This window comes from Odocoileus virginianus, chromosome 1, assembly GCF_023699985.2.
Source record: "Odocoileus virginianus isolate 20LAN1187 ecotype Illinois chromosome 1, Ovbor_1.2, whole genome shotgun sequence".
Lineage (NCBI taxonomy): Eukaryota > Metazoa > Chordata > Mammalia > Artiodactyla > Cervidae > Odocoileus > Odocoileus virginianus.
The window spans coordinates 15,753,968-15,769,060 of record NC_069674.1 but is presented as its reverse complement, the minus strand read 5'-3'; the positions used below and the strand labels follow the sequence as shown (position 1 = coordinate 15,769,060).

Sequence of the window (15,093 nt, the reverse complement as noted above, 5' to 3'; positions counted from 1 at the left end):
TGTAAATGGGTTGAACGCCCCAACCAAAAGACAAAGACTGGCTGAATGGATGCAAAAATAAGACCCCTATATATGCTGTCTACAAGAGACCCATCTCAAAACAAGAGACACATACAGACTAAAAGTGAAGGGCTGGAAAAAAATATTACACGCAAACGGAGGCCAAAAGAAAGCAGGAGTCGCAATACTCATATCAGATAAAATAGACTTTCAAATAAAGGATGTGAAAAGAGACAAAGAAGGACACTACATAATGATCAAAGGATCAATTCAAGAAGAAGATATAACAATTATAAATATATATGCACCCAACATAGGAGCACGACAATATGTAAGGCAAACACTAACGAGTATGAAAGAGGAAATTAATAGTAACACAATAATAGTGGGAGGCTTTAATACCCCACTCACAACTATGGATAGATCAACTAAACAGAAAATCAACAAGGAAACACAAACTTTAAATGACACAATGGACCAGCTAGACCTAATTGATATCTATAGGACATTTCACCCCAAAACAATCAACTTCACCTTTTTCTCAAGTGCACACAGAACCTTCTCCAGATCAGATCACATCCTGGGCCATAAATCTAGTCTTGGTAAATTCAAAAAAATTGAAATCATTCCAGTCACCTTTTCTGACCACAGTGCAGTAAGATTAGATCTCAATTACAGGAAAAAAATTGTTAAAAATTCAAACATATGGAGGCTAAATAACATGCTTCTGAATAACCAACAAATCATAGAAGAAATCAAAAAAGAAATCAAAATATGCATAGAAATGAATGAAAATGAAAACACAACAACCCAAAACCTATGGGACACTGTAAAAGCAGTGCTAAGGGGAAGGTTCATAGCATTACAGGCTTACCTCAAGAAACAAGAAAAAAGTCAAATAAATAACCTAACTCTACACCTAAAGCAACTAGAGAAGGAAGAAATGAAGAACCCCAGGGTTAGTAGAAGGAAGGAAATCTTAAAAATTAGGGCAGAAATAAATGCAAAAGAAACTAAAGAGACCAGAGCAAAAATCAACAAAGCTAAAAGCTGGTTTTTTGAAAAAATAAACAAAATTGACAAACCATTAGCAAGACTCATTAAGAAACAAAGGGAGAAGAACCAAATTAACAAAATTAGAAATGAAAATAGAGATATCACAACAGACAACACTGATGTACAAAGGATCATAAGAGACTACTACCAGCAGCTCTATGCCAATAAAATGGACAACTTGGAAGAAATGGACAAATTCTTAGAAAAGTATAACTTTCCAAAACTGAACCAGGAAGAAATAGAAGATCTTAACAGAGCCATCACAAGCAAGGAAATCGAAACTGTAATCAGAAATCTTCCAGCAAACAAAAGCCCAGGACCAGATGGCTTCACAGCTGAATTCTACCAAAAATTTAGAGAAGAGCTAACACCTATCTTACTCAAACTCTTCGAGAAAATTGCAGAAGAAGGTAAACTTCCAAACTCATTCTATGAGGCCACCATCACCCTAATTCCAAAACCAGACAAAGATGCCACAAAAAAAGAAAACTACAGGCCAATATCACTGATGAACATAGATGCAAAAATCCTTGACAAAATTCTAGCAAACAGAATCCAAAAACATATTTAAAAAATCATACACCATGACCAAGTGGGCTTTATCCCAGGAATGCAAGGATTCTTTAATATCCACAAATCAATCAATGTAATACACCACATTAACAAATTGAAAGATAAAAACCATATGATTATCTCAATAGATGCAGAAAAAGCCTTTGACAAAATTCAACACCCATTTATGATTAAAACTCTCCAGAAAGCAGGAATAGAAGGAACATTCCTCAACATAATAAAAGCTATATATGACAAACCCACAGCAAGCATTACCTTCAATGGTGAAAAATTGAAAGCATTTACCCTAAAATCAGGAACAAGACAGGGGTGCCCACTCTCACCACTACTATTCAACATAGTTTTGGAAGTGTTGGCCACAGCAATCAGAGCAGAAAAAGAAGTAAAAGGAATCCAGATAGGAAAAGAAGTGAAACTCTCACTGTTTGCAGATGACATGATCCTCTACATAGATAACCCTAAAGACTCTACCAGAAAATTACTAGAGCTAATCAATGAATATAGTAAAGTTGCAGGATATAAAATTAACACACAGAAATCCCTTGCATTCCTATACACTAACAATGAGAAAACAGAAAGAGAAATTAAGGAAACAATACCATTCACCATTGCAACAAAAAGAATAAAATACTTAGGAGTATATCTACCTAAAGAAGCAAAAGACCTACACATAGAAAACTATAAAACACTGATGAAAGAAATCAAAGAGGACACAAACAGATGGAGAAACATACCATGTTCATGGATTGGAAGAATCAATATTGTCAAAATGGCTATACTACCCAAAGCAATCTATAGATTCAATGCAATCTCTATTAAGCTACCAATGGTATTTTTCACAGAACTAGAACAAATAATTTCTCAATTTGTATGTAAATACAAAAAACCTCGAATAGCCAAAGTAATCTTGAGAAAGAAGAATGGAACAGGAGGAATCAACCTGCCGGACTTCAGAACAGTCATCAAGACAGTATGGTACTGGCACAAAGACAGAAATATAGATCAATGGAACAGAATAGAAAGCCCAGAGATAAATCCATGAACCTATGGACACCTTATCTTCGACAAAGGAGGCAAGGATATACAATGGAAAAAAGACCTCTTTAACAAGTGGTACTGGGAAAACTGGTCAACCACTTGTAAAAGAATGAAACTAGAACACCTTCTAACACCATACACAAAAATAAACTCAAAATGGATTAAAGATCTAAATGTAAGACCAGAAACTATAAAACTCCTAGAGGAGAACATAGGCAAAACACTCTCCGACATAAATCACAGCAGGATCCTCTATGACCTACCTCCCAGAATATTGGAAATAAAAGCAAAAATAAACAAATGGGACCTAATGAAACTTAAAAGCTTTTGCACAACAAAGGAAACTATAAGCAAGGTGAAAAGACAGCCTTCAGAATGGGAGAAAATAATAGCAAACGAAGCAACAAAGGATTAATCTCAAAAATATACAAGCAAATCCTGCAGCTCAATTCCAGAAAAATAAATGACCCAATCAAAAAATGGGCCAAAGAACTAAACAGACATTTCTCCAAAGAAGACATGGCTGACAAACACATGAAAAGATGCTCAACACATGAAAAGATCACTCAGATCAGAGAAATGCAAATCAAAACCACAATGAGGTACCATTACATGCCAGTCAGGATGGCTGCTATCCAAAAGTCTACAAGCAATAAATGCTGGAGAGGGTGTGGAGAAAAGAGAACCCCCTTACACTGTTGGTGGGAATGCAAACTAGTACAGCCGCTATGGAGAACAGTGTGGACATTTCTTAAAAACTGGAAATAGAACTGCCATATGACCCAGCAATACCACTTCTGGGCATACACACCGAGGAAACCAGATCTGAAAGAGACACATGCACCCCAGTGTTCATCGCAGCACTGTTTATAATAGCCAGGACATGGAAGCAACCTAGATGCCCATCAGCAGACAAATGGATAAGGAATCTCTGGTACATATACACTGTGGAATATTACTCAGCCATTAAAAAGAATTCATTTGAATCAGTTCTAATGAGATGGATGAAACTGGAGCCCATTATACAGAGTGAAGTAAGACAGAAAGATAAAGAACATTCTAGTATACTAACACATATATATGGAATTTAGAAAGATGGTAATGATAACCCTTATGCAAAACAGAAAAAGAGACACAGATGTACAGAACAGACTTTTGGACTCTGTGGAAGAAGGCAAGGGTGGGATGTTTCTAGAGAAAAGCATCGAAACATGTACATTATCTAGGGTGAAACAGATCACCAGCCCAGGTTGGATGCATGAGACAAGTGCTCAGGCCTGGTGCACTGGGAAGACCCAGAGGGATTGGGTAGAGAGGGAGATGGGAGGGGAGATCGGGATGGGGAATACATGTAAATCCATGGCTGATTCATGTCAATGTATGACAAGACACACTGTGTTATTGTAAAGTGATTAGCCTCCAACTAATAAAAATAAGTGAAAAAAATTTAAAAAATAAAAAAATAAAGTAGTCTGTAGGTAAAGATCACTGATTCTTTTGTCACCCCATGGACTGTAGCTCGCCAGGCTCTTCTGTCCATGGGATTCCCCAGGCAAAAATATACTGGAGTGGATAGCCATTCCCTTCCCCAGGAGATCTTTCCAGCCCAGGGATCGAACCCAAGACTCCCACATTGCAGGTGGATTCTTTACCGTCTGAGCTACCAGAGAAGCCCAAAGGTCACAGATACCAATTTGGAAATAAATGTGGTCAGGAGTAGTAATCCAATTAGAACCTTTTTATGTAAACAAATCTATACTTACCTTAAATGTTTAATTCTGTCACCTCTACATTAAGTAAAAGGCAGAAAATATTTTGTTATCAGATACTTTTTTTTTGTCACTTATTTAAAATTTCAGGAAGACTCCATGGACAGAGCACAATTAGTAACAAAGGGAACTTTCAGGGAGATTCCTCCTGGGTATATACCCCAACAAAAGACATGTAACATGCAGAAGTAAATGGCAAACTGTGAAGACATTATGCTAAGTGAAAGAAGCCAGATACAATAGGGAAAATATTGTATGATTCCATTTATAGGAAACTTCCAAAACAGCCAAATCCATGCAAACAGAAAGTGGATTAGAGGTTACCAGAGGCTGTGGAGAGGAAAGAATGAGGTGTGCCCATGGATGGGTGTGGGGTTTCTTTGGGGGATGATGAAAATGTTCTGGAACCAGAAAGTGGAGATGGTTGCACAACATCATGAATGTACTTACTGCCATTGAACTGTACAGTTTACAATAAAAAATAAAATGCAATAAAAGCGATTACAGGCAAAAATAGATTGCTAAGAGGACAGAAAAAGAAAAATGAAAATAAGAACCAACTTCCAAGAATCAGATACCACATAAGACAAACTTAAAAAACAAGCATTAGGCCATAGCAATATTTTTCTTGGCTCTGTCTCTTGAAGCAAAGGGAATGAATGCAAAAAGTAACAAATGGGACCTAATTAAATGGAAAAGATTTTGCACAGCAAAGGAAACCATCGACAAAATGAAAAGACAACCTACTGAATAGGAAAGAATATTTGCAAACGCTATGACCAATAAGGGATTAATGGCCAGTGTATATAATATCCAACATATATAAACAGCTCATACAACTCAACATCAAAGCAAAATCAAACAATTTAAAAATGGGCAGAGCTGAATAGACATTTTTCAAAGGAGGAAATACAGTAGCCAACAAACACATGAAAAAATTCTCAGCATCACTAATTATCAGGGAAATGCAAATCAAAATCACAATGAGATAGCACTTCACACCTGTCAGAATGGTTATCATCAAAAAGAACACAAACAACAAATGTTGGCAAGGATGTGGAGAAAATGGAACCCTCATACACTGTTGGTGGGAATGTGCAAGCATTGTGGAGAATAGTATGGAGGTATCTCAGAAAACTAAGAATAAAAACTACCACATGATCTATTAATTCCACTACTGGGTATATATCTGAAAAAAGCAAAAACACCAATTTAAAAGGACACATACCCAGTATTTAGAAGCACTATTTACAATTGCCAAGTTATGGACGCAGCCAAAGAGTCCATCAACAGACAGATAGATAAAGAACATTTAGTATACTTTGGAATACTACAATGGAATGCTACTCAGCCATAAAAAAGAACAAAATTTTGCCATTTGCAGAAACACAGAAAGACTTGGAGGACTTTACACTAAGTGAAATAAGTCAGACAGAGAAAGAAAAGTACTGTATGATATCACATATATATGAATCTAAAAAAATACAACAAACAGTGAATATAACAAGAAGCAGACTCGCAGATATAGAGAGAACAAACAAGTGGTTTCCCGTGGGGGTTGGGGGAGGAGCAATGTAGCAGTGGGAGATACAAACTATTAAGTGTAAGATAGGCTCAAGGATACATTGTACAAAATGAGGAACGGAGCCAATATTTTGTAATAACTATAAAGGGAAAGAAACTTTTTAAAATTGCATAAAATTTTAAGAAAAATTTTGAAACAAGCAGTATGACTTTAAAGTGCTAGAGACTAACAATATATAAACAGTCGAAACTATAATGAGGTACAACTTCACATTCCTTGTATTGGCACAATTTGTAAAAGGCTGATGACATCAATTGGCAAGGATATGAAACAAAGGAACGTTCATATTTTTCTGGTGGGACTAAAACTTGGTATGCACACCTGGAGATTTGGTATTGGCCCCTAAAACTTAAGCATGGGAATTCTGCTACTAGATACCTAGGTAATTCTTCCATGTGTACACAAAGAAAGATATTCTAAATTATTAGTTTATAATAACAAAAAACTGAAAACAACCTCTATTTTAATAACAAAAAAATCGATACATAAATAGTGCACATTTGTACAAAAGAAAGCAATTGTTTATAAAAGAAAGAACTAGAGCAGTCCCTCTCTTAAAATGATGGGGTTTGGAGGCCAGTGTTGTTGTTGTTTAGTTGCTAATCGTGTCTGACTCTTTTGTGACCCCCACAGACTGTAGCCCGCCAGGTTCCTCGGTCCACAGGATTTCCCAGGCAACAATACTGGAGTGGGTTGCTATTTCCTTCTCCAGGGAATCTTTCCAATCCAGGACTCAAGTACCTAAACACTTAGAAGTAATTAATCAAGCTAAGAAATGGTTCAATAAAATATGTTCCCTCTTCCTATCTTGACAAATGCACTTTCATAATGACCTGGAAGGCCAAGTTCAAATTTAGAATGCTCAGACTCCTTTGAGTTCTGTGATAGAATATATTAACAGTAGAATGAAGAAAGTCAGCCCTGGATCCCACCTCCAGCCCATCACTTCTCTTCTCCCCATCAGGCTCTGTCCCACATTGCTAGTGCCATCAGACAGAGGCAATGAACATGCCAGCCTGAACATCCAAATTCCTTCCGCATGGCGGAAGACCCAGGGAAGAGGCCCACTCAGGCCCTGGAAATGGGCTTGGGAATTCTAGGGTTCTGGAAACCACAGCATAGTCTAGAACGATGAGGGGGCGGGAGAGGGCCCTGGAGGGAGGTTACAGGGTCTAGATGAGCACGATTCCTTAACTCCACCGACTCCTCAAAAGGTGACTAGGTATACGCTTGGGCTAGAACTAGGACCATACAGCAGAGGGCACAGGGCAGAAATTTGTCTTGCCCAGGTCGCAAGGTGGTATAGAAACAGGGCTTTGTTAGCAAGAGTGAGTCTCAAACATTACACTGTGCAAACAAGACGAAATAAAGCCAATATTTGCATACCCAATCACTGATGTAATCTACAGCCTTGAAAACAGGCAAAACAATCCTAACTATTGCTTAGAAATAAATACATGTGTAGAAAGACAATAAACGTGGGGAAAATAAATATCAAACGCAGAACCGTGTTGTGGGATTGTAAACTGGTATGGCCATTATGGAAAATGTAATGGAGTTCCTCAAAAAATTAAAAATAGAATAACATATGATCCAGCAGTCTCACTGCTGGGTGTATATCCAAAGGAAATGAAATCATTATCTTGAAGAAATATCTGCACTCCCGAGTTGATCGCCTCATTATTCACAATAGCCAAGACATGAAAACAACCTGAGTGAGCATCCGCAGATGCGTGGATAAAGAAAATATGGTTTAGATGTATAAAATGAAACGTTATTCAATCATAAAAACAAGGAAACTGCCATTTGTGACATGTGTGAACCTAAAAGACCTTATGCTACATGAAATAAGCCAGACACAGAAAGACAAAAACTGCATGATCTCACCTATATACGGAATCTAAGAAAGTCACACACATTGAATATGAGAGTAGAATGGTAGCTGCCAGGGATTTGAGTGGAGGAGGAGGGACATCGGTCAAAGGGTACAAACTTTCACCTGTAAGATGAAGAAGTTCTGGATCTCTAAGGTATAGCATGGTGACCATGGTTGATAATAAATACCGGCATACTTGAGACTTGCTAAGAGTTGTTGTTAAATGTTCTCATCATTTTAAAAACTGGGGGTAAATAGGACTTCCCTGATGGCCTCAGTGGCTAAGATGTCCCACTCCCAATTTACAGGGCCCTGGTTTAGTCCCCGGTTAAGGAACTAGAATCCCTCATGCCACAACTAAGAGTTCACGTGTCACAATGAAGATCTAAGATCCATGTGCTGCAACTAAGATCCCAGTGCAGCCAAATAAATAAATAAACTTTTTAAAAATGGGTGTAAATAGATGAAGTGATAAATAGGTTAATCAGCTTGATTGAGGGAATCACTACACAATGTATACATATATCAAAATACTACATTGTACACCCGAAATATGCACAATGTTTATTAGTCAATCATACTTAAAGCTGTTATGTTTATCACTAGTTATCACCTCTAAAATGGCAGAGATAATCAAAGATGATGCCATCCAACCATCCCATGGCATCACCGACTCAATGGACATGAGTCTGAGCAAGCTCCGGAAGTTGGTGATGGACAGAGAAGCCTGGCGTGCTGCAGTCCACGGGGTCGCCATGAGTCGGACACGACTGAGCGATTGGACTGAACTGATCAAAGGTGAGAATTCTGGGGCTTTTAACTGGTAATATGTTATTTCTGAAGCATATTTCACTGTATGCATATAGTGTCATAAGCAAATAAATAACACATATTAAAAACTTTCATAAGAAAATAATTTTAAAATTAAAACAATGAGATATGATTGTATACCCTTCAGATTAGCACAAAGTGTGGGCAGCGGTTCAGTCCCTGGTCAGGGAACTAAGATCTCACATGCTTCGAAGTACAGTCAAAAAGTTAAAAAAAAAAAAAGAGAGAGACTTCCCTGGCAGTCCAGCAGTTAAGACTCTGTGTTTCCATTGCAGGGGCTGCAGGTTCAATGCCTGGTCAGGGAACTAAGATTTTTATCTCACAAGCTGCATGGTGCAGTCAAAAAGTTAACAGGAAAAGAAAAGAAAAAGTCTGATAATACCAAGTGCTAATTGTCTATAAAATCAGGAAAGTGAGACTACCAAACATGAAAACGTAAATTGGCCCCATGGTTCAGATGGTAAAGAATCTACCTGTAATGCAGGAGACCCAGGTTCGATCCCTGGGTCAGAAAGATTCCCCTGAAGATGGGAATGGCAACCCACTCCAGTATTTTTACCTGGGAAATTTCACGGACTGTGGAGCCTGGTGGGCTACAGTCCATGGGGTCACAAAGAGTCGGACATGACTGAATGACTAAGTACACCACAGCACACTGATATACCTTGATGAAGCTTTTGCCATAAGCACCAAGAGACAAGTAGCCTCCTGGCAGCATGCTTCTTTGTAGCAAAAACTTAGAAATATTCTAAATGTCCATTATTACAGGAATAGGTACAAATCATATGATGAAATGCTATACAGCTGTTAAGATGAATAAACTAGATCCTTATAACAGCATGAATCAATCTTCAAAACATAACAGAGTAAAAATTCTAAAACACATAAAGCAACACTACATTTTGTCTATGAATAAAAACATAGAGGAGAGGAAATTTTAAAATCATGGACACACACCAAAATCATGACTGAGATTGTTTCTGGGGAAAGAGGTAAATGAGACTAAGGAAGAGAAAAAAAACAATAACCTTAGGCATATTATGGTTTTTATTTTAAAATAAAAGAAGCAAAGATGAAAAATCATAAATATTTACTGAGAGGTGAATTACAAGCTTACTGTACTATATATTGTTTTATATAGTGTAGCTTTTGTAATATACTCAGAATATATAGACTCTGATGCTTGTTATACTATTCTTTGCATTTTTTTTAATTTATGAAATAATCGATTCTTTCTCTTCCTATCTACCCACCCCCACCCAAAGTTTTCAATTACGCAAACAGGAAAGTCACACAAACAGGAAGAGCCCAGAGGATACACCCACAGCAGCAGAAACCGCAAAGCTAGTTGAAGGCACTCGGAGAGCCTGGTTTAAACAGTTAAACAGAAACCATGCTTCCAAACAAATGCCTTGAACCTGAATTAATGAACGATCACCCTTCCTAGAGCTACTTGACAATGCCAGTAGCTGAGTTAAGTCCTACAGGGGACTCCCCTGGTGGTCCAATGGCTAAGACGCTGTGCTCCCAGTACAGGGGGCCTGGGTTTGATCCTTGGTCAGGGAGCTAAGATCCCAAAAGCCGCAACTAAGACCCACTGCAGTCAAAGTAAATAAATAAATGTTTTTTAAAAAAGAAGATGTTCTGTGGATCTGGGTTCAACACTAACTTTGTCAGCTAGCTGCTATGTGACCTTTGGTAAAATTCTAAACAGTCTAGGCCTGAGTTTCCTTACATTAAACTGAAACTGAAACTTAGTCACTCAGTCGCGTCTGACTCTGCGACCCCGTGGCCCACAGCCCTGCAGGCTCCTCTGCCATGTGATTCTCCAGGCAAAGATACTGGAGTGGGTTGACATTTTCTTCTCCAGGGGATCTTCCAGGGACCAGGGATCAAACCTGGGCCTCCTGCATTGCAGGCAGATTTTTACCATTTGAGCCACCAGGGAAGTTCCTAACATTTAGATGGAGTTCACAACACCTACCTCAAGAGTCAAGACAGAGACTGACTTGGATACCATCTCTGAAGTGCTTATCATAGTGCTTGGTACAGTTATTTGTTCAACACATGGTGGTTATTACTTGTGTCAGAACTGAGATTAGAACTCCACATGTGGGTGTCTGTTTCAGCAAAGCAAAAAGAAATATCCACAACAAAGGACCTAAACTATTTTCCAACGATGAAGCAAGCCCTGTCATCAACTAAAATGTCTAACTAAAACCAATTTAAAAGAAAAGACTAGAACTGCAGAATTTATAGGAGAAATCCAATCTATAAATAATAGTAATACAGAGGAAAATTTATAAGTCCAGCAAAAGGCAAAAAGTCCTCATACAAAAAGAGAACAGTTACTGAACTGAATGGTAATCTCAACATGGGCATCAATTGGTCAACAGAGTCCATCACCCTGTAATCCACAAAGAAAGCCCTTAGACTCCCTTGTGTCAAACCCATCTTTTAGAAGATGAGGTTTTATAAGTTGCTAAGAAAAGGAGAATATTTTAAAACATACTTGGGGGGAATAATATATTTTCTAGGCTTTGAGGCAAAAGAAAAAGAATTCTCCCAATGGTCCTTATTATGAGGACATGATTTACATTAATGGCTTAAAATTTTTTAATCCTCAAACTCAAAAATTATATAAAAACAATTTTAAAATATGACTAGATCAATACATTTAAGAAATAAGACTTTATCACTCAACTAAAAAAAGAAAAAAGACTTTCATTAATTCTCCAGAAAATCCACCCAAACTTGCATAAACTAAATTATTCCTACAGATCATATTATTTATATAGAACATACTATTCCCCCTTTAAAATATAGAAAAGTGCAGGTCAACTAACCAACTTATGAACTTAAAACAGTTTTGATGTTTCAAACAACAAAGAATAATAATTATAAAGCAACAAACTAAAGTTTCTAAATGTACTGTGTGTAATAAAACTAAGTTTCAAATATATTAGATATATTGCAACATTAAAATGATTATGGATTATGTCTGCACAGGTTTTATTTCCTGTAAATGCAAGTCTGAATATATGGCAGTCAGAGAAATTTGAAAACCAACTGGATATTTTATGATATTAAAATTATAATTGTATAAAAAGTGATCACTACACTGCAGTTATATTAATAGAGTCCTTCATCTTTGGAGATACTAGTGGAGATACTAGAGTATTTACAAAGCAACTAAACTCTGGCATTTGGCTTAAAATAACACGTTGGTGTTGGGAATAGGGATGGGAAGGGGAGAATAAATGAGCCAAGACTGGCCTTACTTTGAAAACTGTTGAAACTATGGGTACATAGGGGTTCATCATTTTCTCTTCTCTACTTTAGTGTATGTTGAAAATACTCATAGTAAAAAAAATTGTAAAGACAAGAAGCCTATGTATTTAAAACTAAAAGCCAGCACTAACTGGTGAAGAATTTTTCACAACAAAACAGAAAAGACCACAAAGCCTTTCATCCCTGTTGTTATTTGGTAGAGCACTAGAATGTTCCTTCCTTTTTTTTTTTTTTTGGTCTTAATCTCTACCCTCTTTTCCCCCTTCCTGGTTTCATCTGTTGCTGACTTAGATGACTTCTTCCAAACTCATACCTTCCTAAAACTCAGAAACAGACTTTCAAATTGTTGCCTCGCAACATAATAAATATTTCTTTTTAAAAACAATGGAGTGTATTTTGAAAATTCTGCTCAACGAATTAAAAAAAAATCATCTAATCTCATCCATTTACAACCTCTGTCTTGTATGTTTTATCACACAAATATTGGGAGTGAGAAATCTAAAGTTCTTGGTGAATATGTGCGGGCTGAAAAGTTTGAAGACCACCATTTTGGACACTAAGACACCACTAAAAGCTTTTAAGGAGGCAGGAAGTGTGACAAGGGCTACATCAAGAAAAACAATTCAGCGGAAGTACATACAGATAGGAAAGATGGGGAGAAATAATGTGGTCAGAGACAATCATTCACTAATTCAACAAGACATTCATTTAGAAGTGAGATTGAAAAGTATGAAATAGGGAAGGCTTAGGAGTGCTCAATGAAAGGACTTACTGATTAATGGTTAAGGTAAGGTGAAGGAGGAAGAAGAGGTTGAGGGGAGTGTCAGAAACCCTGCCCTGGGGGAAAGAAAATGGGTTTGACTCAAATTGGCAGGATATCTAGAAGCAGATACTTCTCAGACACCTGGAGATGAAGAACCTAGAGTCTACTAAAGGCCTGGGGAAGTACACAAGGGAGCCATCTTTGTAGATGTGACAACGGAACCCAATGGAGTCAGGGCTTTCGGGGAGAGAAATGGAAGACAGGTCCATCAAAAGGGTTAACCCAAACGTTGGGGCACACTATATTCAGGAGACAAAACAAGTGAAAACACAGAAGCGGCTGCCAGGGAGATACTGCAGCACTGTCTCAGAGTGGTCCCAAGAGTGGTTTGGTCAAAGGGTGGTTGGCCAAAAGTGCAGGCCACCGTGGCGACCACGAGGAAGGATCTCTGAGCGGACCCATCTTTGGTAACCTTGAATAGGACCATTCTGGTCCGGTGGAGCGGTCTAGACTCAGATATCAGAAAAGGGATAATGAGAGAGGGGAGAGAGGCGGCTAGGAATGAAGGGCCAAGCAGAGCCCCTCAGGCGCCGAGATGGAGACAGATCCCGCGGGTCAGGCGCGCCTGGGGGTCTGGGAAGACCACACAAAAACCCCTAGCGGGTAAGGTAGCCGAGAGGGAGAGACTCTAGTTTCCAGAGAGTGGAGGCATTCTCGGTTTTTCCCAAACCTGCCTCCAAACCCTCTAGAAACTGGCATGCCCCAAAGAACTTTATTCTTGAGAGAAAAGCGAAAGTGTTAGCTGCTCAGTCGTGTCCGACTCTTTGTGACTCCGTGGACTGTAGCCCCTCCAGGGTCCTCTGGCAGGAGTACTGGAGGGGGTTGCCATGCCCTCCTCCAGGGGATCTTCCCGACCCAGGGATCAAACCCGGGTTATCCGCATTGCAGACAGACCCTTATGGAAGTGGGAAGTTCATCGTTAGTCTTCACCGGGGCAATAGCGCCCTAGCCATATTGGAGGAAAGGTCCGACGGCGCTGGAAGGGAGGAAACCTCCAAGAGAAGAAGCGCGGGCTCCGCGAGAAGCTAGGCGGAGGCATAGGGCGCGCGGTCCCAGCGAGGGCGCGCCCCTCCCAGAGCAGCAGCCGCGGTCCTCCCAGAGCCGGGACCCGGGGGAGCCGCCCCTCCCGCTCAGGGCACTCACCGCTCCGACTGCGAATAGTGGCACCGGCCCAGCAGGTTGAGCTTGCAGAGATGCAGGTTCCCGCAGGGTTTGTTGCAGTACTTGCGACGGCAGACCCGGGCTCGAGTGGTGGCCACCACGGACCGGGTGACCCCTTCCTTGCCGCCCATCTCCAACACCACGAAGCGGTCGGGCCCGGCCTCCTCCAGCACCTCGCAGAGCTGCGCCTCGGAGAGCTGCATCTCGCGGAGCAGCGCTTCCAGGGCCATGCGCCCCCCGTGGGCGCACAGGATCTTGGTGATGAAGCTGCACACCCCGGGGTCCGCCATGGCGCGCTGCACCGGCCTGACCTCCGCGCGGGACTCGGCTGCTGGGAGAATCGAAACTTACTAGAGTCCCCGGGGCGGGGGGCGGGCGCCGCGCGGGCTGGGCGCGCCCGGGGACAGCGAGCGAGCGTGCGCTGTCCGCCGCCCGTTAGCCGAGCCGGGCGGTTTCGGTTTCCGAAAAGCTCGGGTCGAGAGGCCAGATCTCACCGACCCCGGTCCCTGCGTCAGAGCCAAAGCCGATCGCGACGGCCACCTCGTGCAAAGGGAGCGAACAAGTGAGAGCTTGTCTGCAGGCGACCGTGGAGACCACCGGACGGCTGCCCCCTCGTCTCCAGTCTCCTGGAGGCTCAGATTCCCCAGCTGGGCGCCGAGAGGCTTCTTCGGAAAGAGAAACTAAAAGAGGGGGAAAAAAATAACCTCTGGGCTCTGGCAGAGCTTTTATAAGACAGACGAAGCGGCGAATGACGCGAGTCTTGGGAGCCCTCTTGAGGAGCCCGCTGTTCTCTACCCCACCCATCCCCGGAAAGAACGGACCCAAGAGAGCGCCTGCTCTGAGCCCCGCGCCCTGCCTCCGGTATTAGTTGTTTGTTGTTCGGTTGCTCAGTCCGATTCTTTGTGACCACATGGGCTGCAGCCGGCCAGGCTTCCCTGTCCTTCACCATTTCCTGGAGTTTGCCCAAACTCATGTCCATCGAGTCGGTGATGCCATCCAACCATCTCGTCCTCTGTCTCCTCTCTGTCCTCCTGCCTTCAATCTTTCCCAGCATGAGGGTCTTTTCCAGTGAGTCAGCTCTTCGCATCAA

At 40.7% G+C, this 15,093-nt stretch overlaps 1 protein-coding gene across 1 annotated transcript in view; it reads right to left on the bottom strand.

Annotated features, from left to right (window-relative positions):
• Positions 1–14,788, bottom strand: part of ZC3HAV1 (zinc finger CCCH-type containing, antiviral 1) — a 55,600-nt gene extending 40,812 nt beyond the window's left edge. Inside the window, exon 1 of the mRNA XM_020878271.2 lies at positions 13,986–14,788. Within this exon, the coding sequence (XP_020733930.2) occupies positions 13,986–14,293 (308 nt within the window). The 5' untranslated portion in view covers positions 14,294–14,788. The remainder of the gene's footprint in view (positions 1–13,985) is intronic.
• Between the last annotated feature and the right edge of the window lie 305 nt (positions 14,789–15,093).